Below are 26,465 nucleotides of genomic sequence, written 5' to 3'. Positions count from 1 at the left end.
AACTGGAGAATATCAAGCTAAGTGAAATAAGCCAGACTGAGAAAGTTAAGGGTCAAATGTCTTTTCTGATATGTGGAAGCTTAAAGAAAATAGGAATTTTAAATGGGGATCTTATGAAAATAGAAGGGAGATCAGTAGTGTAGAAGCAGGGGACCTAAGAGGAGGGGAGGGAAAAAGGAAGAACCAGGGAATTAAGTTGACAAAATTATTTCATGTGCATCTATGAGTATATCTCAATGCATTCCAATTTTATACATAACAATAATGCATAAATTTAAAAAATAAATAGAGGTAAGACCAGCAGGGTAGAAAAAGGGAATCAGAAGAGGGAGGAAGAGAGGGAAAGGAAATGTACTGGGAATTGACATGGAGAAACTATGCTATATCAAAATGAACCCTGAAATTATGTAAAACTATAATGCACTAATACAAAAATAAAAAAGATAATAGTAAATATGTGAGTAGAACCAAAGTATTATTGCTAGATTGTAAGATTAAAGGTAATAGGAACCAAGTCTTTCTTTTTCCTAGCCCCTAACATACTATCAAGAAAATGTTAAGTTCTCAAAATTTTTGCTGTTGAAAGTTTATCTCTATAAACCAGGCTGGTAAATTACTCAACTTTGGCAGCCAAAAATCAAGAAAGCTTAGGTCCGCTTTGCTTTGTTGGGGACCATTTTGATGAGCTGATTCACTGTCTTACTGCTCTCGCCTGGGGCCTTGATGCTTGCTTAACATTTTCATGTAAAGATGCACAAATTTCTGGCATTATTTTTCATGCATTATTTTCGAAATTGTTCTTCTTGATTGTGGGAAGGAAGCTGAGTGGAGGAAGAGGGCAAAAAGAGGAAGGGTGAATTTATTTCTTCCTTGGTACCCTTTTCCTGAGCAGTCAGATGTGCTGAATACTGAACAGCCAGTATAATAAATGAATCAATATCTTGGCCAAGAGCAAGAGCCATATGGCTTCTTCTTCACAGTGGTTGTGAATTTATTTGGGTTTTATCCAGGTGAGTGGCAAGAACAGTTAAGCAACCAACATATTTTTCTGTGCACTGAATCATACATTTTTAGATCCAAGGTCAATACCATAAGATCTACTTCTTTTTTAGATACTTTATTCCCTTTCCTCTCCTTAAAAAAGAAAAGAAAAGAAAGAAGAAAAATCATGACTCCCCAAGAACTTTTTTTGGGATTTAGCTGGAAGTTTTGGTTGGATATAATTTAATTGGCTTCAGCTTAGAAGAAACAAAATCAATTTAGCTCCTGTATTTTTTATTTGCTTTTCCAGGATGTTCAGAAATGACTGGTGTACTTTAGGCTTTTGTTTTGATACCTTGTTACATTGTCACACATACATTCATGGCTCTATTTGGAGATGGTCTCGAAAATCCTCTTAGCTAGTGGGGTTCTGATTTCACTGTGACCTTCAGAAACCTGAGGACTATAGAGGCTAAATGAAATTGTTTTAAATATGCCAATCAAAATTTCACAATGTGAAGCTTCTAATTTGGGATCATGAAAGTAAGGGACATAACCTAGTATCTACTACTTTTTACCTTTCAGGTTTTAACTTTTCAAAGATGAAAAAAAAAAAAAAAAAAGAAGTGTTCTCCTTCACCCTGCCAAAGACACACTCTCTCTTCCATTTGACTTTGATTAATGCATAGGAGCAATATAATCTTCCTATGTTCCTAGGATCTCACTGGGAGTATATTTTTTATTTTGAGAAAGAGATGTAATCATTTATAGGTTCTCTAGTTGATTATTGGAGATGCACTGTTTGAACTTTGTTTCCTTTATTTCTTAAAGGTAGAAGCTGGGTTATATCCTTTGACATAGTTGAAAGAAATAAAATAACCAAGATATATCCTCTCTTCTACCAAATTTCACCCTATACCACTCTCTCCTGAACAGAGACTTTTGCCATGTTATTCTATTAAGAGTATCCTCGCCTTTAGCCAGGGTCAAGGAGTAGATATGATTGAAATATGCACACAGGAAAAAAGCCTTAGAAAACAGTCTAATTTTATAATTATCTCAAGGTAGGTGAAAAACATTTCTAATGTTTCTAATGTGTTTTATAAGTCAACAGATAAAAAGGATTTGATATTTCAAATTTGGATTTTTATAAATTAAAAATATATTTATAAGATCCTATAACATCTTCTTAAAAGTAAAATTTGAGGTGATTGGCCAATGAATTGAAATCAGAAATGTGTTTTTCTAATAAACCCCTACTTTTTCTTCTTTATGGGTAGTCTAGTAAGGCTCAGAAGAAAGTTGCCAGTGATTACTGTTAGTTTTGTTCTAGAGAAAGCATTATCTCATATTAGTTCTATTACATTTATGTCTTGGCATTTCTGGATAAGAGACAATAGAAGAAATGCTAATTCATTCAAATCAGTTTTCATGTATTAAAAATAAATTTCCAGTTGTAATATTCATATCATGGTCAAATCTCCAAGCACAGTATAACTTGAAGTATGACATTTAGACTGACAATTAATATAAATCCCTAGATCTACCCATTCCTCCTCACCCTACTATATCTCACCTCAATTTGTTTCCCCTTCCACTTTCCAGGAAAATGGAAATTTAGCACTGGTTAGATAATTTCCAAAACCCAGTGCAATGAAAATATGATATATTTTATTTGAAAATTAAGAATTTCAAAACAACAACAATGGAGCAGTAAATTCAGTGCTCAGAATCCTTGCCAATGTAATAAGGCAAGAAAATGAAACAAAGGGCATCCCATCTAGAATGAAGTGGCCCCCATGGATTGCTCCCAATTCTAGAACCCTAGGATTTTATCATTATCTAGAACACAAGGATTAAAAATCCTCTGAGTGAGACAATGTTTGCCACTTTTTATTTAATTTCATTAAAGTAAAATTATGAAAGCCCAATGTCACACCATTGCCTTCCAATCTCCCCCATTTTCTTCTGATGCCTTTACATTTAAGTTTTGCAACTTTGTATCTTGATGTACATTGCTTCTCATTAATTATGAGAACAGAACTTTGATATTTGAGTAACTGGTAACCCTCTTTGGTTACTAACTTTAAGTGAGATCCCTTCTTTCACAGAACAGATTAGACGTTAGTTTATTTATCAGAAGACCTCAGTTCAGAAAGCACAGTCTGCTTTTGAGGTCTGCTTTTTCTTACCAGCCTTAATTTGCATTAATTTCACCTGTGAAGTACAAGTCTCGGAGTTAGTGAAGTACAAATCTGAAATTAATGCAACAAACTGCAAATGAAGAATAGATTCTCATAATAAAATGTTAGACTGGAGAGAATTGAGGGATTTACTGCAGAGTTGATGGTACTTGACGCTTCGGGGCCCTCACCTTCAGAGACCTTTCCAAGAGTCTATGTTTATAGATCAGAAAAAGGAAGATATTTATAGACTATAATCAGCCAAAAATTGCCTCTTTCTATGCTGATTTTCCCTTCTCTCTGACAAATGAAAACAGAGAGCTTTTGGGGGATTTGCTTAAGGGAGAATAGAGCTGGAGATAGGTTTCATTTGAGTTTAGTGGATTATGTTTTTGTGGTTTGCAGCAACTCTATGTATTATTAATTATTGCTAGCCATGTGGGTGTAGGAATGCCTTTAAGAATGCTCCTACAGCTCATTATGTCAATTCACTTACTTGAACATGGAGATCTAAGACAAAGGTCATGTCACATAATATGAATGTGTCTAGTGGGCTCTGGCCTGGGGAGTATTAGATGCTGAAACAAGGTTTGAAATGTACAGAGGTGGTCTGTGGAAATTTCTTGCAAATCTTACATCTTTTTATATAAAATAAGCTAAATAGTTTCCCCAAATTTGACAAACCCTAAACAACACTATAAATAATGAGTTGCAGAGTTGACCGAACACGTTCTAATTCACCAATAATAAAAAAGAAAAAAAAATGGGCCAAACACACTAGAGGAGAAGCAGAATTAGTTTTATATATATATATTTTTTTACTATAGAAAATGTGTTACAAAAAATAAGACAAGAATATGCATCCATACAGCATTAGAGGGAAATATCAGGGCTATGTTAGGCAGTTAATTATATGACTGCTGCTTTTATCGATTTTGTAATATAGGTGGTATTTTTCAGAGCTCTACAACTTTCTCATTTCAAATGAATATTCACTGCCAGATCTTATTTTGTGTTCTTTTTCTTAAAGAGGGCTGAAAAAAATTACATTTCAGGTCCCACAAAACCCGGATCATCCCTGCATAAGAGCTTTTAAGTATTTAGAAATTAAAAAAAAAAATGTTATCCTTTTGGTTACGGATTCTTAATGATACAGTCAAAGGAGACTCCAGAATCTGACCTCTGAAACAAAATTGGTAGCTCTATGGTGTCAGAGAAACTGAGAACAGTGACAGGCACACAGATTCATCACCAAGCCCCCAGCAGGGAGGAAATCTGGGTGGAATCTGGCACCTAGTCTGGATTTCGGTTTTCGAAAAGAAATCTTCCACAAAGATCTATTGAAATGACCTGGTAGAGCTTTTATCTAATTCAAAAGAGCAAAGATTGTGAAGCCTTTCAGAGAAGTGTGAAATACTGAATTTGGGGTATCTAGGTTCAGTTCATCTAGTTTGGGTTTTCCCAAATATAAAGGAAAAGTTAAGACAAGGTCGAGACTATGGATGATAATGAAGATGATACTCTCCTGTCTTTCTGTCCCTCCCTGTCCTCTGTCAGTGAGTGGGTACTGGGCTGGAACAAGAGATGTTATGGAGAGATCCTATATGGTTAATGCAGCCAGTGACCCCTGATGTGATCTTTTTTTAAAAAAAAAAAATTTTTTTTTAGTTGTAGATGGACACAATATTTTTATTTATTTATTTTTATGTGGTGCTGAGAATGGAACCCAGTGCCTCACACATGCACTCTACCACTGAGCTACAGCCACAGCCCCAACCCCCCACCCCGTGATATAATTTATAATAGTTTATCTCCTTTTAAAACAGCAGAAAAGATTAATGTGCTGGCATCATCATTCATAAGCAAGTTGGGCCACTGTCATCATCCCTTCTCTAAAAATAAGGAGTTTCCATGCAAATATCACCACTTAATCCATCAATCCACTCACTAGTAATCCTGCTTGACTGATCATTTTGTATGCCCCTTGAGAAAAGATAAATTTGCCCTTTTGTATCCCAAATACAGCAAAAAAAATTAGTAATCATATTTTATCATGAGCCCACAATTTAGCTCCAAGGACAATAATAAAAATGATCAGAAAACCTCCTCTAGTTGTTGGACTAACAATCCCCATAGCAAGAGATACAGGTTGCAGAAAAACTCTTTCTGTCCTCTCTAAGCTCCCAATTCTGAAAGAGTCTGTGGCTCAGTACAATTAATATGACTTTTCTTTTGAGCTAAAATAATGCGTAATACTGCATAATAGTATCACATTATATAGAAATTAAAGGCATGTGGAAGCCTTTAAATAGTTTCTTGTGCTTGACATCCTGGAATTTGTTTCAGTGTGACCAGAGCCAGAGTATGGTCTGATCCAGACAAGTGCACCGTCTTGAAATTCCAGCAGTTCTGAAAACAATGAGCCACTGTATGAATTATCAAGTAATTTTTTTAGTTAACTGTCCAGAGTTCTTTTAGGATTCAGTGATAAAGTCTGTAATCCAGAAAAATGATGCATTCCACAGGAGAAAACAACAGTGGATTGTGGCTGTGAGAGGTAGCAGGAAAATGGCAATTTGATGCTGGCTTGCTTAAACAACGATATTTCCCAGAGACTATCAAATATTCTTGGTGTGAATCCTCTGGGATCTTATCTTTCCTTGCATTTTTTTTTCTTTTTCATTACCGGGCAGAATGAATTTGAAAAATCAATTTATCATGGTAATGCATACACATAGACATATGGAGCTGGTTTGGTAAAGCAAATAGCCCAATTTTTTGACACTGCTTTGAAGCTAAACCTCAAGGTATATAATTTATAAAGAAGTTATATTTCAGAGGAAGAAGAGAAGTCTGCTCCAGTTCCAGTCCAACCTCTTTATCTATCCAAAGGAAGAAAAATTAAGGGTTGATGGCATTTTTGATGTTCATTCCTTTCTGTTTCATTAGAGACGTTAAAGGAACAAGATGAAAGGCTTTTTCTGGGAAAAATTTCTCCCTTGGGTTTCATGTCCTGGACACTCTCACCCAAACTTTCCTGAACCCAGAGTGCACTATATTTTGTAATGAGATCATGAATTGTACTTGCTTTGCATTGTTATCAGCATATTTAAAGATATTACCAGCTTTTCTCTATGCTTGGTAAAGACAAATGACCCTTCCTTTTCCCTAAAAGACCAACCCAAAGCTGTAGTCTATGGGATTTCCCTCATGTGGCCATTGGATCTCTCAGTTTAATAGGACCCGGTGCTTGGTCTGGTCTATGAAAGGACACTCACTACCTCCACTCTCATTTTACTCCACCTTTTTCCATGTCAATCTTGATCTGTTCCTCGAGGTCTTCTGGTGACACGTAAAAGTCCTCTTCTGACATTGATGATTTGGGCCGGCAGCGTCCACAACAACAGTTGCAGCAGCAGCACAGGCAGCAACAGAAATAGCAGCCAGTCAAAAGGCCAATGATGACGAATAGGGCCTAGGGGACATAGAAATCAAGCACAAAAGGGGTGAGACCTGGTAGAGAGGAGGACAATCCCAGAACCCAAGTCTGCACCCTCAAGAGACCTGAAGATATCACAGCGGATACCACAATGGCATGTCCACCTTCATCCTCACCTCCTGAAGAAACTATCATTTCAGTTTCCTTGAAAACCATTTTCCTCATAAAGTTTTGCCTAATAAGTTCGACCCAGAGGAAATGCCATGTGCATCAGTAGAGCCAGAGTGCTTTCACTAAACTCATCCTTATCACAGGGCAGTGACACCTGGGTTAAAGTGTCCCCCCAGGTTCAAGTGCATCTGAAGCCAATTAGCATTCCTTGACCGAGCCCACTCCTGCCAGCTAGCTCTTTCATTCCAGAGTACCAGCCTGATGCTTTTCGGTGGGATCTGTATTTCCCTTCCTAATTCAGTGAAAGAACGTATGTAAATATAATTTTTTCTTTTTAGTGCTGTGGATGGAACCCAGGATCCCTTTGCCACTGAGCTACATTGCCAGACCTTTTTATTTTTTATTTAGAGACAGGGTCTCTCTGAGTTTCTGAGGATGACTTCAAACTTGCAATCCTCCTGCTTCAGCCTCCTGAGTCACTGGAATTACAGGAGTGTGCCACTTGGCTATAAATAAATATACTTTTATCAGAAGATAAGGATAATAAAATTCATAAACAAACATGAATTATCACCAAATATACATATATTAGAGATTCCTAGGAGATCAAACAAAATTTACTACATAAAATTTAATTCAGACTTCACTAAGTCCTTAAAAAGTTGCATTTTGCTTGGCCAGATGTCCATTTCTCTCCCACTTCCTGTTCTCCACCACTTCCTTCCTTCTTCACTACCTCATAGAAGGCTCCATGTGAGCCTGTGACACAATCACTCCTCATCCTCTCCAGTACCTTGTTTGCTGATGTAGCCCATGCTATAGATAGTAAAGTGCATGGCTAAATTTGTCCTATCATAATTTATTAAACAGTTGTCACACTAATAAATTATTTTTGGTTTTGAGCAATGAGTCAGTTCTTAGTCACTATAGAAGGGACGGGAGGCCAGTCAGAATTAACCTGAAGCTCCAAATTCAAATATAATTAATGTCTAGCAGTATTTTAAGTCAGAACAGATTTCATAATTAACTGAAGAACTAAAGCAAACAGGATCCCCAGATAATAGCTCTCAGTAGAAGAGTTGTGTCATTTTATTTACAAGAGTTTCATGGCAGTAAGCTTAGTCTTTCTTTGAGATGAAGTTTAAAAGAGGGAAGAATACTGTGATCTTCCAGAAAATTGTTTTTGAAGGGAAAAAAATCTGATTTACCTTTGCCCACCAGCTTGACAGCATGAAATAGGTATTGACGTTTTCATCTCCAAATTGTTCGGCCACGTAGAGTCCCAGTGATCCATACTTATCATATATGTTTCTCTTGGATATGTCTGTAAGTATGGTGTGGGCATTGTTGATTTCTTTAAACTTCTCAGCAGAAGCTGGATCATCTGGATTCTTGTCTGGATGGTGTCTCAGGGCCAATTTTCTTTTAAAGTTAAAAAAAAATGTGAGCAGTGTTATTTGAAAAACATTACAAAGACATTTTGGAAAGGTGGGGTTCATTTGTACATCTTTTATTTGTGTAAGTCCTGTGAAATGTCAGTTTCACAATAGTGGTGATTTACCAAGAAATGAGTTTTCATTAAATGGTATCTCTTCTTCCTGATATGCACAAACAATCATATATTATTTCTCTCCACACATCCTCGAGGGAGTTCTCAATAGTGGCACAACTGTTAAGTCACAACTTGCTATGGACAAGTGTGTGAAGTCGATCTTTACCTGGAAGCCGCTCCATAGCCCACCCCAACACATAGAGGCCCTTAAGGGTTCTAGCAGCAGGTTCTACTTTACACTCACATTCCATTTAGAACCAGAGGAGTTTTCCAGAATGACAGAACCTCATGTCACATATTCTAAAAGTTAAATTAAAGTATAAAAGGAGAAGACCCTGAATTAACACTCCCTTGAACACATTTGATGACCCCTTCTCAGATCACTGATAAGTCTTAACTCACTTTTGACTTTCTAAACAAACACTATGGCTTCCTTTGTTTTCCAGTGTATATTTAACCCCTTTCCAATTACGTCTTCCCACTTCAAACACTCTGTAGACATTTGCTGTGGGTTTAGGGCCCTCTTTCCTCTGTGGATCCTAAAGTAGATCCTGGGAAGTCTGGGACATCCTCTGTGTTCAGAGTGGATTGGGGATGTTCTTTACTCTTCTCTTTATACTTAGGTGTAAGAGTGGATGTGAGAAGTCAGCTGTGCCAGACTCCTACTGGTGGCCATTTCTCTCACTTGCCCCTGGAGATGATTTAAATAATGCTTAACATTCAAAATTGAGTCTGAACTACTTTTTTTCCACTAAAAACTCAATTTTATGACTCCTGGTTAGAAATTACCCATGACTTTTCTTCCTACTGTGCCCACCATAGGTATTTGTAGTTATAATAAACTTCTACTTATTGTGTTATTTTAGGTAGAATGTTTCATTTTAATGCAGAGATAAAAGTCCAGAAGTAGAACATAAAAGTAAGTATAGCTTGAAAGCCAATCTATATGGTACAATGAAAAGTCACCTGTTTTAGGGATTAAAGTTAGGGATTACTGGTTAAGAAGTAGATAAGTACACTCATACATTGCTGGTGGGACTGCAAATTGGTGCAATCACTCTGGAAAGCAGTATGGAGATTCCTCAGAAAACTTGGAATGGAACCACCATTTGACCCAGCTGTCGCGCTCCTTGGTTTAAACTCAAAGGACTTAAAATCAGCATACTGTAGTAACGCAGCCACATCAATGCTTATAGCAGCTCAGTTCACAATAGCTAAGCAATCTAGGTGTCCTTCAACAGATGAGTGGATAGAGAAAATGTGGTATATATATATACAATTAATTATTACTCAGCCATAAAGAAGAATGAAATTATGGCATTTTTTGGTAAATGTATGGAACTAGAAACTGTCATGCCAAATGAAATAAGCCAGTTCCAAAAAACCAAAAGCTGAATGTTCTCTGTGGATGCTAACACACAACAGGGGATGGGGGTGAGGGAAGAAAAGAAGTTATTGGATTAGACAAAGGGGAATGAAAGTAAGAGAGGAGGTGATGAGAATAGGAAAGACCATAGAATGAATCAGACATAACTTTCCTATGTTCATATATGAATACATAACCAGTGTAATTATACATCATGTTCAACCACAAAAATGAGAGCCTAATTAGAATAAGTTATACTCAATGTATGTATAATATGTCAAAATACATGCTACTTTCATGTATATCTAAAAAAAACAAATGAAAAAAAAAGTAGGTAAATATTTAGGCAGTGCAGCATTAAGATGCTTAAAATGTACAAAAATCCTTAAAAGTATAAATCATGATGTCTAATATATTCTAACTCTGAACTCAGACTAAATAAAAAAAAAACATGACAGCTCATTTCAAATTTGTTTAGTACAAACATTTTTTAGCCTTTATTTCGAGAAATGTTTAGAGTACCTTTAAATTATTATAAATGTGAACATTGGTGTCAGTGTTTCTTATGCACACAAAATTTATACTGCAACCTCTGGAAATTGCACAAAATGCCTATTTTGTCATTTTTAACCTTTTGCAATGTTTATTACATGCCATCACTTTTAAACAAATTAGAAATATCAATTCATTAATTCTCACAACAACTCTATGAGATAGGTATTATAATTATCCCTTTTTTCCAAATTCTTTTTTTTTTTATTTCTTACATACATGAAGAAATAAAAATGAAGTAGTGGAATACATTACAATCATAATTATCCATTCAAAACACCATTTTTCGTAACTCTGTATATAAAGTGTGTTCACTCAAAATTATGCCATTTTACGGAGGATATTTAGGCACTGGGAGGCTGAATATTGCTCAATGGCTACTCAGCTAATAATTAGAACTAGGCTTTGAACACAAGCAATTCAACTCTGACCACAAGCTCTTTATCACCACTATGATTCTCCGATGTTGATATTTTTTTTAATTTCAAAAGTAAGGAACACAGAATGCATAGTAGATCCTTTTAAGTATTTTGGCTTTAGTCTGGTGACACGGGAGAGGACTTTGTAGTTTTTCAAGAAGAGCAATAGTTTTAGAAGGATCACTTAGTATGGTAGAAGGCAAAGATGAATGTGAAGAAACTCTTTTTGGAGACGTGTTATAGTGATCTAGGCAAAAGGCTCGTGGTGGTTTGAAGCAGTGTGGTAGTAGAGGACTTAGTGAGAAGTGCTGGATTTGGGATATATTTGAGGAATAGCTAATAAATTGAATGTGGGGCAGGAAAGAAAAAGATGAATGATGATGGCAGCAAAGTTTTGAGCACAGCAACTGGAAATCACTAATTTTTTTTTTTTTTTTTAGAGAGAGAGAGAGAATTTTTTAAATATTTTTTAGTTTTTGGTGGACACAACATCTTTATTTTATTTTTATGTGGTGCTGAGGATCGAACCCAGCACCCTGTGCATGCCAGGTGAGCACGCTACCACTTGAACCACATCCCCAACCCCTGGAAATCATTATTCAATGATTTTTTAAATTTTTATTTATTTATTTTTTTGTGGATAGTAAGTTTTCTAACATCCGTGAGTTCCATTTTGGACACCTTGAAATGCCTATTAGACTTCTAAGTGGAGATGAAGATAGAGAATTCTTGCCAAGATGTACATTTGGGAGTTTTTAGCAGATAGCTGACATTAGAACCATGAAACTGGAAGAGAATCCAAGAAAATGTTTCCAAGAAGTCCAAGGACTAAGTTTTGGGAAAGGATAACCAGAAAAAGAAACTATGAAAGAAAGACAAATGGCTCACAAGGAAAAATCTGAAGAGTATGAGGTTTTGGGCTCCAAGTGAAGTCAGTAATCATCTGTGTCAAACGCTGCCGGCAGGTCATATAAGATGAGGGTTAAGAATTGATTGGGGGGTCTAGGGATGTGGCTCAAGCTGTAGCGCGCTTGCCTGGCATGCGTGCAGCCCTGGTTTGATCCTTAGCACCACAGACAAAGAAAGATGTTTTGTCTGCTGAAAACTAAAAAATAAATAAAAATTTTTTTTTAAAAAGAATTGACTGGGAAATTTAGTTATTTGGAAACATCCTGGGTGACCTACACACACACACACACACACACACACGCACACACACACTTATATAGTGTCTTTATATAGGGAAAATTATAGTAGAAAAATAAGCAGAAGTCAGAAAATTGAATAAAAAAATAAAATTTAAAAAAAAAGAAAATTGAATAACCCCAAATGAACAGAGTTCATAGCTGCACCGTTCAAGATTATAGGTAATGATTTAACTTTTACTTATTATAAAATCTATACATATTACTTAATGTTTTTTCCTAAACATTTTTAGAGCTCTCTAGTTCCTTTAAATGACCCACTACTATATTAAGGATAAGGGATGAAAGAAAAAAAAAAATCCTCAAACTAGAATAGTGATCATCATCAAAAGGCCTCAAATAGATTCTTCAAGCTCATTTATTTTAAGGAGTATAGTATTCCTGGAATTCTCACTCTGTTCCCTGGAATACTAACAGGATCCTTTCCCTAATAGTTCTAAAGATATTATGTTAGGCCAATCAAAAATAAAAGGCTATTAATTCTGCCTTGAAGAGGGGGGGTAAAAATCCCTGGAAAATGCCCCTTTACATCCATTTCCTTGTTCCTAGATGCAGACTGATACACACTGCCCAAGACAGAGAAGCCTGGCTTTCTGTCATTTTTTAAGCTGTTTGGATCTTTGTCAAGCTCACAAGGGCAGATGCATCAATCCATTCATCACACTCCCCTAACAATGGAGTTGGCAGGCGTGGAGGGCTGGAACACCTCCACTTGTAACAAATCCAACTCTTGGTCGTCAGCAGCCTTTTGACTCCTCTTGGCAGATGCTCCTGGCTGGGAGGAATCCTTGGGAAAGATGGTGAGCAGAGACAGCTGCCAAAATTACACAACTGCTCAAGGAGGTATTTGCTTAGTGTCCCACCCTCTTAGTAATTGTCTGTAGAGCAAAAAAAAAAAAAAAAAACATGTCAGGAATTTAGGGTTTAAGGAAGTGTTTGGAGTACATTTAAATAGAATAGTCACCTGTTCATTTTAGAGGTCTTTCTTTTCATTTCTAATTTTATACTTAAAAGCAATCTAATATTCAGTCAGAATGTGAGCCTTTAAATTTAAATCTCCCGATGCTTTTAGTCACCTGTTAATCTGGAATGGCTATAACTAACACCATTAGAAATAGCTTCCAATACCCAATCAGGTTAACCTCAAAATGCGATGACAGCTGTCAACTAAAATGCATGGTGAATTCAATGAGTGGCAGATAGATAAACATGGGGTTTACAATTGTAATTACCTAAGGCCCCCAAGATCATCTACCCATTTTTGAGGCAGTCGAATAGTTCTAAGAATTGTGATGCTTTGTCCTGTTGTCTTCCTTGTCCCTCTAACACTCTCTACAAGTTTCTGTGTTAACTGGGGCCAGACTCTGATCATGTCACCCAGTTCTTGGACAAATCTGTCTCCTTGGGGTTAGAATGTCAGAGAACTTCCTGTTTAGGAAGACTAGCCTCTGAGCCTCAGGGAACCCAACCATGGCATAGCTATGTCTGTTGCTGCCTTTCCCCACTTGACTTGCAGTTTGTTTTTTTTTTTTTCAATTGTTTTTTGCTCTTTACTATTTCAGAGATTTCCCCACTGATGACTTTCTGCTAAACTCTCAGCCATGAAGCTGATTGCCCCTCTACTCTCCCAGAAGAAATTCACCTAAGAGGACAAAGGAAAAGAGGGAGGGTGAAGAATTGATTTCTTCCTATATCCTAGAAATTTTAGAAACACACTCATAGCAGAGCCAGTGCCCACTGCAAAGAATATAGGCCCAGACTATACTGGAGAGAACAGAATCTGAGCTTATACTGGATCTAGACTATTCTTTCTAGAAAAGAATTGGCAGTGATGAGAAGGAAACTGATGGTAGAAAGAAAAATGAACTTCCATAAACCATACACAAACAAAATGTTATTTAATATATATATATACACACATACACAACACATATATAAAATGTAATATGTACTTAATATATATATACACACACATACACAACATATATGTGTGTGTGTGTATTCACATTGTGATTTATAATGAGATTTTTATATATGTCATTTGGACATCCTGTAATTAAGTGCGTTTTAGTTTTCTATAAAATTTTAGTTTGGTTTTAAAATTTACTTATTCCATTTAAAAATACATATTCTATATAAGTCCTTTGTCAGTTATATGTATTTCAAATATCATCTCCCGTCTGGGTCTTTGTTATCATTGTAACTTTCTGATCTTGGTTTTGAGGAACATCAATTCATAATTTTAATTTTGTTGAATTAATAATCTTTCCATGAACCAAAAAGATATCATTCTATAAACTCTAAACTCTTTATAGTTTTGCCTTTCAAATGGAAGGCAAAGGCTCATTTTTAGCTGATTTTTTTTAATGTAGTGAAAGTTGGCATCCAATCTCACTTACTTATATAGATAGCCAAGTATTATTGTACCATTTATTAAATAAATAAAATACTGTCTCTGGATTTCTAGGATCTCTCTTCTGCTCTATTGGTCTCTAATTATTTCTGGGCCAATAGCAACCTTTTTTGTTTGTTTTTGGTACCAGGGATTGAACCCAGGAGTGGTTAACCACTGAACCATATCTCCAGCCCTGAGTTTGTTTTATTTTGAGACAGGGTCTCACTAATTTACTTAAGAGCCTTGCAAAATTGCTGAGGCTGTCTTTGAACTTGCAATCCTCCTGCCTCAGCCTTCTCAACCACTGGGATGTTCCAACAGGTGTGTTCCAACCCAATAGCAGTCTTACATATGATGCTTTAAAATATGAAAATATTTAAAATGCTTTAAAATATGTCTTAGTATTTTAAAAAGGAAGTTCTTCAACATTTTTCTTCAAGAGTTCTAGATTTCTCTGAATCCTCTACATTTCCACATGAATTTTATAATCAGCTTGCCAGTTTACACACACACACACACACACACATTCACAAAATTTATTGAGATTTTCATTACAATTGCATGGACTCTGTAGATTAATTGAAGATTTGTATAATATGTTCACCTGTTTAGATCTTAATTGACTCTCAAACTTTTACAGTTTTTATCATTTAGATCCTGCATGCTTCATTGGATTTATTCATAGGAACTTAATTATTTTTATGGTTTTGAAACTTTAAATTTGTCCTAATTTTTCATTGCAGATATAAAGAATTTTTATACATTTTTTTAATCCTGCAAACTTTCTAAGCTCATTTCTTAATTTTATTAAATTATAGTTTTGTTTGGATTTTCTGCATGCTCAGTCATAAAATCTGTAAATAATTATTGGTTATTTAAATCAACATTCAGATAATGATTTTTTCCTTTTCAATTATTTTATCATTCACATTTTTCCTTATCTTACTGGCCTGGCTAAGACTTCAGTATAATGTTAAATGAGAGCAGCTTCGGCTGCTATCCTTTTCTTGTTCTTTTACTAAATTCCTGAAAGTGAATAGATGCTGAATCTTATCAAACATTTTTTTCTCTGTGCAGTTGAGAAGATATGTTGTTCCTCTTTTAATCTGTTATTATGATTGGTTGAGTTTTTAATGTTTAGTGAATCTTATATTCCTGGGATAAATTTGATTTAGTCATTATGCATTTTTTAATTTATTGCTGGATTCAGTTTTCTACTGTGTGCATTGAGCTCTATAATTTCCCTGTAAGTGGTACTTTAAGTGAATTTCACATCTTAATATATAGCATTGTTTGAGATGTTTTCTAATTTCAATTTATTTTACCCCTGAGTTATTTTAAATTATATCTCCTAATCTTCATAAACACAGGAATTTTCTAGTTACTTTAAAATTTTAAAGTTACTTTAAATTTTTTGCTCTCTAGTTTAATTGCCCTGTCAGTCGAGAACAAAATGACATTTTGTATGACTGGAATTCTTTAAAGTTTGAGAATTGCCTAATGACTCATTATTTTTATGAATGTTCCACGTATACTTAAAAAGAATACATATTCTGTATCTGCTGGGTGCTTTGTTTTTATATTAATAACATTCAATATTGATTTTTTAATTGCTTTGTTTGCATCTTCTATATCCTCAGCCATTTTATTGAATTCTCTCACCATGGCTAAAATTTGCATAATTCTCCCTAAAGTTGTGTATTTAAGGCTTTGTGTTTTTAGAAGCATACAAATTAATAACCATTATATGCTTTTGGACAAAATGTATTTTGCCTTGTGAGATGGTTGTGAGCTTTTGGGGCCCAGGGACCTCCGGAGTGTTATGGTTTGGATGTGAGTTGTCCCCCTAAAACTCATGTGTGAGACAATGCAAGAAGATGCAGAGGAGAAATGATTGGCTTATGAAAGCCTTAACCCAATCAGTGAAAAATCACCTGATGGGATTAACTGAGTGGTAACTGAAGGCAGGTGGGATATGGCTGGAGGAAGTGGTTCATTTGGGGCTGGGCTACGGAGTATATATTTGTATCTGGCAAGTAGAGACTTCTCTATTTCCTGGTAATTATGTGAGCTGCCTCCCTCTGCCACACTCTTCCACCATGATATCCTGCCTCACATTGAGCCCTGAAGAATGGAACCTTCTATGGACTAAGCCCTCTGAAACCATGAGCCCCCCTAAATAAACCTTTGTTCCTCTACAGTTGTCCTGGTTGAATCCTTTAGTGACAGTAAAAAAAAAAAAAAGCTGATTAAAAAAATTAGTATTATATTATGGGTCCTTCCAAAGTTTACAAAGTCCTTGACTTATTAAAACTATGTTAATGCACTTTTTTCTTCCTTTAAGATAACATAAACACTAATGCTGTTAGCCCCCTCTCAAGTTAGGTACTATCGGTAACATGTAGGTCTTTAAATCTTTAAACCCTGAAGAATAATTATTTTGTACAGTTAGCATTTAACAATATTATATAATTAGTATTAGTGTACATTTACTCAAATTATTATTATTATTAGTTCTTTCCTGCATGTCTGACCATCCATCTGGGACCATATTCCTGATAATTAATTCTCACATTTTTAGGCTTAAGACATATTTCTTATTTAAACTTCAATGCTGAAGGGTACTTTTCTTGCATATAAGGTTGTAAGTTATTAGTTGTTTTCTTTCATCATATTGAAGATTTCAGTTCATTGTCTTCTGGCTCCCATTATCTCTGTTGAAAAGTCATCTAAAGTCTAATTGTTGCTTTTTGATAGTAGTCTGTATTTTTTCTTTGGTTGTCATAAAGGCTGAACCTTTCTTGCTTTCAGTAATTTTTTCTGTGATGTGCCTGGGGATAGAGTTCTTTTATTCTACTTGGGTTTCATTGAGTATATGCAGAATGAAATCTTTCATGATCTCTTTTTAGACTCCGATTATGTCTATAAAAACACCCTTTTAAGGAATCATCTATGTCTTTTCTCTTTGTTTTCTGACCTTTTATAATTATTTCTGGCAATTTAATTCTGACCTATTTTCCAGTCATTGTTCTAACCTAGTAAACCCAACCTTTGAATTCTTAAGTTTGTTTGATGCATTTTTTAGTCGCAGAAAATGTTTCTTTTTCAAGTCTGAAATATCCATTTGCAAAGTTTTCAGTTTTTCTAAGAAAATTCTCAGTCTTGTGTTTTACCATTTTGATCACAGAAAATTATTTTAAAAATCTGTATCTGATAATTCTAATACCTGAAATTCCCATGTTTCTAAAACTTCATTTTTTTATTCTTGACCACATTGTCTGATTCATGTGTCTGATTGTGTGACAGATCTTGTATTTTAAAAACTTTTAAAGAAACAACTTGAGGACTAAGGTGTAATCTTAGAAAGCATTTTTATTTTATGGAAGTCTGGGAGACTTTCCAAAACTGGGTCATCTTATCCAATATTAGGAATCAAGATTTTCTCAGCTACCCAGATGACTCAAAGTTCTTTACAGTTCACATATGACATATCATCTATGTCTTTGTAACAAGTGACTTGAAACAACAAGCATTTTATTTATTTACCCACAATATTGTAATTAGGTAGAACTTGGTGGAGACAATTTTTCTGTCCTTGGTGTTGGCTGGAGCAGGTCTGTTGCAGTTGAAGGATCTACCTCCAAGATAGCTGCACTTACATACTGGAATTTGGCCCTGGCTGTAACTCAGGAATTAGCTAGGACTATTGGCTGGAGCCCTATTTCTCTCCATGTAGCTTCTCCACATGGCTAGATGAGGATTCTCACAACATAATGGTCACAGGGTAGTCATATTTCTTAAGCGATGGCTAGCTTAAACCAGACTGCAAAAGCAGAGACTAGAAAGCCTTTTGGAAATTTAGGTACAGCTCACTTTTAGGTACAGAGAGCCAGTCTGGATTCAAGAAGGCTATGCAAAGACATATAGAGTTTGTTGAAAACTGCCAATGTAATTGTCAACCACAGATGGTTTGCTTCCAGTTTATCCTTTGTCCTGAGTTGCAGCATTTTAAAGTCTCAATAAAATTGTGGGATCCCTTTCCTTGTTAGGCTGCTGTCTAAGATTTTCCCTCTTTTCCCTTAGAGCTATTTGAAGTCGTACTCAGACTCTCAGCTTCTCTTCTCCCAGATCATGGGAGAGCAATAATTCTTTGCTCTCTAATGCTTTTAAGATACACATTTTCTTTCAGTTTTTCTAGTTCTCACCAGGAGAGAGAACTGGTACAAATGACCTAGTCACAGTGATGACCAGGAAACTTCTTATTCAGAAACTCCTGATTATCATTTATGTCTATGTTTTCTTCTTTCAATTGTTTATTAATCCCTCCAAAGTCTTTCTACCACTGTTATATAAAGGAGCCAAAGATGGCTTCTGTGTATTGGCCTCACGTTACTTCTTCACTGCAGCTGAGACCCATTAGCGCAAAAGCCTGCCACAGCCAAAGTCAAATTTTTACACATCCAATTATTATAAAAATAGCCCAAACAAGCAGATTTTTTTTAGCCACTTAAAGCCTCCCTGTTTTACATACCCTGTGAGCTCTCAGGCCACATATGCTGACCATTGATGAGATAGAGCTTTATGATTTTAAGACCCAAAGCTTCCATGGCCTCTTAGAGTTCTCAGACCTAGAGACTCTGTGTGCTGAGTTGTATCACCTGCACCCATAAGCCCTTTCTGACTTCCTCTCTCCTTGGAGTTGCCTTGCTCTGCTTCCCCTCAGGGTGGTGACCCCCTAGCTATAAGCCCTGGGATGACTTTAGGCAGTGAAGACAATGCCCTTCCCAGATAATTTGGTCCAACTGCTACCCAGTAAAGGTTGTATGTTACTGACTCTCATGGTGATATCTTTTCCCTTGGTCAGTTCCCAAATCCTTCAAGCCCCATACAACTGCTTCATGCATTTGTACCCAGGATAGTTTCTCTCCATACAAGAAGCTTCAAAACAGTGTGTTGTTGAGAGAAACCTGAAAAATGAGTGCCGGGGCTTAGGAAAGCAGAATCCACTGTGCCAGATTAGTAGTGTAGAGTCCACCAGAGGGACAGAATAGAAAGGTCAAGGCATCATTTGGCTTCAAATTGCAAAGAGTGATGCCAAAGACACCCCTGCTGCTGTGTGATTATTTCTGAAACACCTGCTACCATAATGTATGATTCAAGGGTTTTGACCACAAAAACCCCATGAGGGCATGCTGAAGGCCTCATTGCACAGTCCTATGATGTCCTCACATTTGCAGATGGAATATCTGAGCAGATCACCCCACTATTGTTAAAGCATTGCTAGTTTTCTGGGATCCAGAGTCACATTTGTGATTCAAGCCAGATGGCATGAGATAATTACAGGAATCATAGATGATGATATGTTTCAGAGAACTGGTCTTTTCCCTCATGCCAAACAGCATCGAGAGTCCAGTGCTGACCTCTAGTGGCAGGTGGGATTGGTGATAGCACTCACTATACGTGATCAGGCAAGTGTGTCCCCAGTTTTTACTAGTGTGTGCATGGACTTCATCATACTTGAATTTTAAAAATATGAGTTAAAAATACAATAATACTTAAGTTTTCAGAAGTTTAGATACCAATTGTCAGAGCTTTGTTTTGGTTTTCTGACCACTACAATTCTTTTCTATGGCTGATTAAGAGCCAGCTCTCCCCAACAAGGTGGAACACCCTGGGATATTTGTGCAAACATAACTGGATAAGATGTGTCCAAAATTATAATTATTTTTTTTCTACACCAGTTATAAAAGTGCTATTTAGGGAATGGGGTTTTGAAATTCTGACACTAGTAGGCTTCATCCAGCCACTAAGATCTGTAACCAGGCCTCAGCTTGACCAGAATCTGAAAGCTGAACACAGTTCAGCATTTCTTTATTTGGCTAAAGCTCCCAATAGAAGTTTCTGGGTCTCTACTTTTTTATGTTTCTTGAGGGGAAATTTGCATGCTTGTTTTTTGTTTCGTTTCTTTTTTCTTTCCCAGCCAGCAATCTGCTGAACTCTGAATGTCAAGAGACAACAAGACTTGGATGTAGGAGAAATGGTTATACGGACTTCCTTGGCTTCATACCTTGTCTCCTGCTTCCATCAGCAGCTCCCACACTGGTTCTAGTCAAAGCTCTGAATGGGCACAAGCTCTCTGTCTCCTGCTGGCTCTTGGCTCAAGCTCCAGTGATGGTGAATTACATCAAAGCTCCAAGTGAGTCCTGGTAATGTACAGAGGCAGTCCTGACTGGCAGTTCTCACAGGGTCCTCAGCATTTCTGGTCTTCTAAGCTTCTATAACATATAGCATTATCCTCTGACACATCTTCTGTTCACGGTTTCACTTAAACCTGTGTTTCCTTCCTCCAGCTAAACCTTCTTTTTGAACCTAACAGGACCTATTCTTCTAGACTGGTGATCTTCATGATTTAATTCCCCTAACTTTATAGTCTGAACCTCATGGTCATGCACTTGAATGCTACTCAAACCGTCTTCCTCAACTCCTTAAATATTCTGATTCCCTTTCACACACCCCCAAGGAGATGATTCTTACCATCTCCTAATTCCACTCCCATTTAAGGGTCTGCCCAGCATTGTTGTATGGACTGTACAACTGTGAAAATGGAGTCAGTAAATATACACAATTTCCCAACTCACCCTGTCTTCCATGCAACTTGGCAGCCTTTTTGCCTAATCTCAGTAAATTCCCTTTCATGGATCCTAAGTTTTAGGTGTTCAAACCTCTACCATTTCTTGATTTCTTCTTCCTCATTCCCTTGCCCTCTTTCAACAAGCAACCTCTCTTCCTATTTCAAAAAGATAAAAAGTTTGTGAGGAGGAAACTTCGTCACAATATTCTACACCTCTACACTTCTGGATGACCATACTAGTGCTTTTATCCTTATTCTCATTGAGGACAAGAATTTCCCTTCCTTAAGAATGATCTTGCCGAGAGCCGCCCCCCACCCCCCTCGCCTGCCAGGTAGGGGAAGGGTGACCACCGACAGAAAAGGCCCAGTGGCCCAGGGCGGGACAGAGCTTCCAATCACTCCTGCAAGGTAGGCGGGCCTGCGACCCACCGGCAGAAGAGGAGCAGTCGCCTGCTGAGAGGCTGAGCCGCCCCCTCCCCCTGCGCCGGCATAGTAGAGAGAACTGGGACCAAACACAGAGCAGGCCCAGCAGCCTGCTGAGGGGCAGAGCCGCCCCCCACCCCCCTCGCCTGCCAGGTAGGGGAAGGGTGACCACCGACAGAAAAGGCCCAGTGGCCCAGGGCGGGACAGAGCTTCCAATCACTCCTGCAAGGTAGGCGGGCCTGCGACCCACTGGCAGAAGAGGAGCAGCCGCCTGCTGAGAGGCTGAGCCGCCCCCTCCCCCTGCGCTGGCATAGTAGACGGAACTGGGACCAATCACAGAGCAGGCCCAGCGGCCTGCTGAGGGGCAGAGCCGCCCCCCACCCCCCTCGCCTGCCAGGTAGGGGAAGGGTGACCACCGACAGAAAAGGCCCAGTGGCCCGCGGCGGGACAGAGCTTCCAATCACTCCTGCAAGGTAGGCGGGCCTGCGACCCACCGGCAGAAGAGGAGCAGTCGCCTGCTGAGAGGCTGAGCCGCCCCCTCCCCCTGCGCCGGCATAGTAGAGGGAACTGGGACCAAACACAGAGCAGGCCCAGCGGCCTGCTGAGGGGCAGAGCCGCCCCCCACCCCCCTCGCCTGCCAGGTAGGGGAAGGGTGACCACCGACAGAAAAGGCCCAGTGGCCCGCGGCGGGACAGAGCTTCCAATCACTCCTGCAAGGTAGGCGGGCCTGCGACCCACCGGCAGAAGAGGAGTAGCGGCCTGCTGAGAGGCAGAGCCGCCCCCTCCCCCCCGCGCCTGCAAGGTAATCGGAACTGAGACCACCATCAGAACAGGTCAGACCTGCAACCGAGAGACAGAACAGGCCCAGTGGCCTGAGGAAGGGTAGAGCCGCCCCCCCCCACGCCTGCAAAGTAGGCGGACCTGCGACCCACTGGCAGTACAGCCCCAGAGGCCTGCAGAGGGGCAGTGCCACTGCCTGCGCCTGCAAAGTAGGCAGAACGGCGACCACCGACAGAACAAGCCTAGCGGCCCGCAGAGGGACAGAGCCGCCGCCCGCGCCTGCAAGGACGGCGGACCTGCTACCGACTGGCAGAGCAGGCCCAGCGGCCTGCCGGCGTGGTAGGCACATTGCCCCAATTGGCGGAGGGGCAGAGCCGCCGCCCGTGCCTGCGAGGGAGACTTTGCAACTATACAAGACCAATATAAATATATAGGGGGAAAATTCAATAGCACAACAGTTTCACCAAGAAGAAAGGAACGCGAACAGTATGAAGAGACAAGGAAAGAAAGGACCACAAGCATTGCAGGTCAACTCAACTTTAGAAGAGGTAATAGCTGCAGCTGATGGAATGTCAGATAAAGAATTCAGGATATACATGCTTCAGATGATCTGGAGTCTCAAGGAAGACATCAGACAGCAAAATCAGACAATGAAAGATCACTTCAACAATGAATTACATAAACAAATCCAAGAAGCAAAAGATCAACTATACAGGGAAATAGAGGTTATAAAAAACAAACAAACAGAAATCCTAGAAATGCAGGAAGCAATAAGCCAACTTAAAAACTCAATTGAGAATACTACCAGCAGAGTAGAACACTTAGAAGACAGAACATCAGACAATGAAGATAAAGTATCTCAACTTGAAAAGAACATAGACAGCTCAGCAAGACTGTTAAGAAACCATGAGCAGAACATCCAAGAAATATGGGATAACATCAAGAGACCAAATTTAAGAGTCATTGGGATACAGGAAGGAACAGAGTTTCAAACCAAAGGAATGAGCAATCTATTCAATGAAATAATTCGAGAAAACTTCCCAGACTTGAAGAATGAGACAGAACCCCAAATCCTAGAAGCCTACAGGACGCCGAATGTGCAAAATCATAAGAGACCCACACCTAGACACATTATAATGAAGATGCCCAACATACAGAACAAGGAGAGAATTTTAAAAGCTACAAGAGAAAGGAAGCAGATCACATTTAGGGGTAAGCCAATCAGGATAACAGCTGATCTTTCAACACAGACTCTGAAAGCTAGAAGATCCTGGAATAACATATTTCAAACACTGAAAGAAAATGGGTTCCAACCAAGAATTGTGTTTCCAGCGAAATTAAGCTTCAGGATGGAAGATGAAATTAAAACCTTCCACGATAAACAAAAGTTAAAAGAATTTGCAGCTAGAAAACCATTTCTTCAAAACATCCTTGGCAAAACATTACAGGAAGAGGAAATGGAAAATAACAATGAAAACCAACAGTGGGAGGTAGGACACTAAAGGGGGGAAAATAATCAAAGTGGAAAACAAACCATGTTTAGTAACATAAATAAACAAATATGGCTGGAAGAACAACCCATATCTCAATAATAACCCTAAATGTTAATGGCTTAAACTCACCAATCAAGAGACACAGGCTAGTAGAATGGATCACAAAACAAGACCCAACAATATGCTGCCTACAGGAGACGCATTTGATAGGAAAAGACATACATAGGCTGAAGGTGAAAGGTTGGGAAAAATCATATCACTCATATGGACTTCGGAAACAAGCAGGAGTATCCATACTCATATCAAATAAAATAGATTTTAAGCCAAAGTTAATCAAAAGGGATAAAGAGGGACACTACATACTGCTCAAGGGAACCATACACCAACAAGACATAACAATCATAAATATATATGCCCCAAACAATGGTGCAGCTATGTTCATCAAACAAACTCTTCTCAAGTTCAAGAGTCTAATAGACCACCATACAATAATCATGGGAGACTTCAACACACCTCTCTCACCACTGGACAGATCTTCCAAACAAAAGTTGAATAAGGAAACTATAGAACTCAATAACACAATTAATAACCTAGACTTAATTGACATATATAGAATATACCACCCAACATCAAACAGTTACACTTTTTTCTCAGCAGCACATGGATCCTTCTCAAAAATAGATCATATATTATGTCACAGGGAAACTCTTAGACAATACAAAGGAGTAGAGATAATACCATGCATCCTATCTGATCATAATGGAATGGAACTGAAAATCAACGATAAAAGAAGGAAGGAAAAAGAATATATCACTTGGAGAATGAACAATAGGTTACTGAATGATCAATGGGTTATAGAAGACATCAAGGAGGAAATTAAAAAATTCTTAGAGATTAATGAAAACACAGACACAACATATCGGAATCTATGGGACACATTGAAAGCAGTTCCAAGAGGAAAATTCATTGCTTGGAGTTCATTCCTTAAAAAAAGATAAAACCAACAAATAAATGATCTCATACTTCATCTCAAAATCCTAGAAAAAGAAGAGCAAAACAACAGCAAAAGAAGTAGAAGGCAAGAAATAATTAAAATCAGAGCTGAAATCAATGAAATCGAAACAAAAGAAACAATTGAAAAAATTGACAAAACTAAAAGTTGGTTCTTTGAAAAAATAAACAAAATCGACAGACCCTTAGCCATGCTAGCGAAGAGAAGAAGAGAGAGAACTCAAATCACTAACATACGGGATGAAAGAGGCAATATCACAACAGACACTTCAGAAATACAGAAGATAATCAAAAATTATTTTGAATCCTTATACTCCAATAAATTAGAAGATAGTGAAGGCATAGATAAATTTCTTAAGTCATATGATCTGCCCAGATTGAGTCAGGAGGATATAGACAACCTAAACAGACCAATATCAATTGAGGAAATAGAAGAAACCATCAAAAGACTACCAACTAAGAAAAGCCCAGGACCGGATGGGTATACAGCAGAGTTTTACAAAACCTTTAAAGAGGAACTAATACCAATACTTTTCAAGCTACTTCGGGAAATAGAAAAAGAGGGAGAACTTCCAAATTCATTCTACGAGGCCAACATCACCCTGATACCTAAACCAGACAAAGACACTTCAAAGAAAGAAAACTACAGACCAATATCTCTAATGAACTTGGATGCAAAAATCCTCAATAAAATTCTGGCCACTCGGATACAAAGGCACATCAAAAAAATTGTGCACCATGATCAAGTAGGATTCATCCCTGGGATGCAAGGCTGGTTCAATATAAGGAAATCAATAAATGTTATTCACCACATCAATAGACTTAAAAATAAGAACCATATGATCATCTCGATAGATGCGGAAAAAGCATTCGACAAAGTACAGCATCCCTTTATGTTCAAAACTCTAGAAAAACTAGGGATAACAGGAACATACCTCAATATTGTAAAAGCAATCTATGCTAAGCCTCAGGCTAGCATCATTCTGAATGGAGAAAAATTGAAGGCATTCCCTCTAAAATCTGGAACAAGACAGGGATGCCCTCTCTCACCACTTCTGTTCAACATAGTTCTCGAAACACTGGCCAGAGCAATTAGACAGACGAAAGAAATTAAAGGCATCAAAATAGGAAAAGAAGAACTTAAATTATCACTATTTGCAGATGACATGATTCTATACCTAGCAGACCCAAAAGGGTCTACAAAGAAACTATTAGAGCTAATAAATGAATTCAGCAAAGTGGCAGGATATAAAATCAACACGCATAAATCAAAGGCATTCCTGTATATCAGCGACAAATCCTCTGAAATGGAAATGAGGACAACCACTCCATTCACAATATCTTCAAAAAAAATAAAATACTTAGGAATCAACCTAACAAAAGAGGTGAAAGACTTATACAATGAAAACTACAGAACCCTAAAGAGAGAAATAGAAGAAGATCTTAGAAGATGGAAAAATATACCCTGTTCATGGATAGGCAGAACTAACATCATCAAAATGGCGATATTACCAAAAGTTCTCTATAGGTTTAATGCAATGCCAATCAAAATCCCAACGGCATTTCTTGTAGAAATAGAGAAAGCAATCATGAAATTCATATGGAAAAATAAAAGACCCAGAATAGCAAAAACAATGCTAAGCAGGAAGTGTGAATCAGGCGGTATAGCGATACCAGACTTCAAACTATATTACAGAGCAATAGTAACAAAAACAGCATGGTACTGGTACCAAAACAGGCGGGTGGACCAATGGTACAGAATAGAGGACACAGAAACCAATCCACAAAACTACAACTATCTTATATTTGATAAAGGGTCTAAAAGCATGCAATGGAGGAAGGATAGCATCTTCAACAAATGGTG

At 37.8% G+C, this 26,465-nt stretch overlaps 1 protein-coding gene across 1 annotated transcript in view; it reads right to left on the bottom strand.

The window, feature by feature from the left end:
• The window catches only part of Dnajc5b (DnaJ heat shock protein family (Hsp40) member C5 beta), a 207,129-nt gene that overhangs the window by 3,916 nt on the left and 176,748 nt on the right, over positions 1-26,465 (bottom strand). Inside the window, exons 4-5 of the mRNA XM_027932906.2 lie at positions 7,983-8,196; positions 6,468-6,639 (exon numbers count right to left, since the gene is read on the bottom strand). Of these exons, the coding sequence (XP_027788707.1) occupies positions 6,468-6,639; positions 7,983-8,196 (386 nt within the window). The remainder of the gene's footprint in view (positions 1-6,467; positions 6,640-7,982; positions 8,197-26,465) is intronic.

Source organism: Marmota flaviventris, chromosome 15, assembly GCF_047511675.1.
Source record: "Marmota flaviventris isolate mMarFla1 chromosome 15, mMarFla1.hap1, whole genome shotgun sequence".
Lineage (NCBI taxonomy): Eukaryota > Metazoa > Chordata > Mammalia > Rodentia > Sciuridae > Marmota > Marmota flaviventris.
This window is presented reverse-complemented; position numbering and strand designations above follow the sequence as displayed.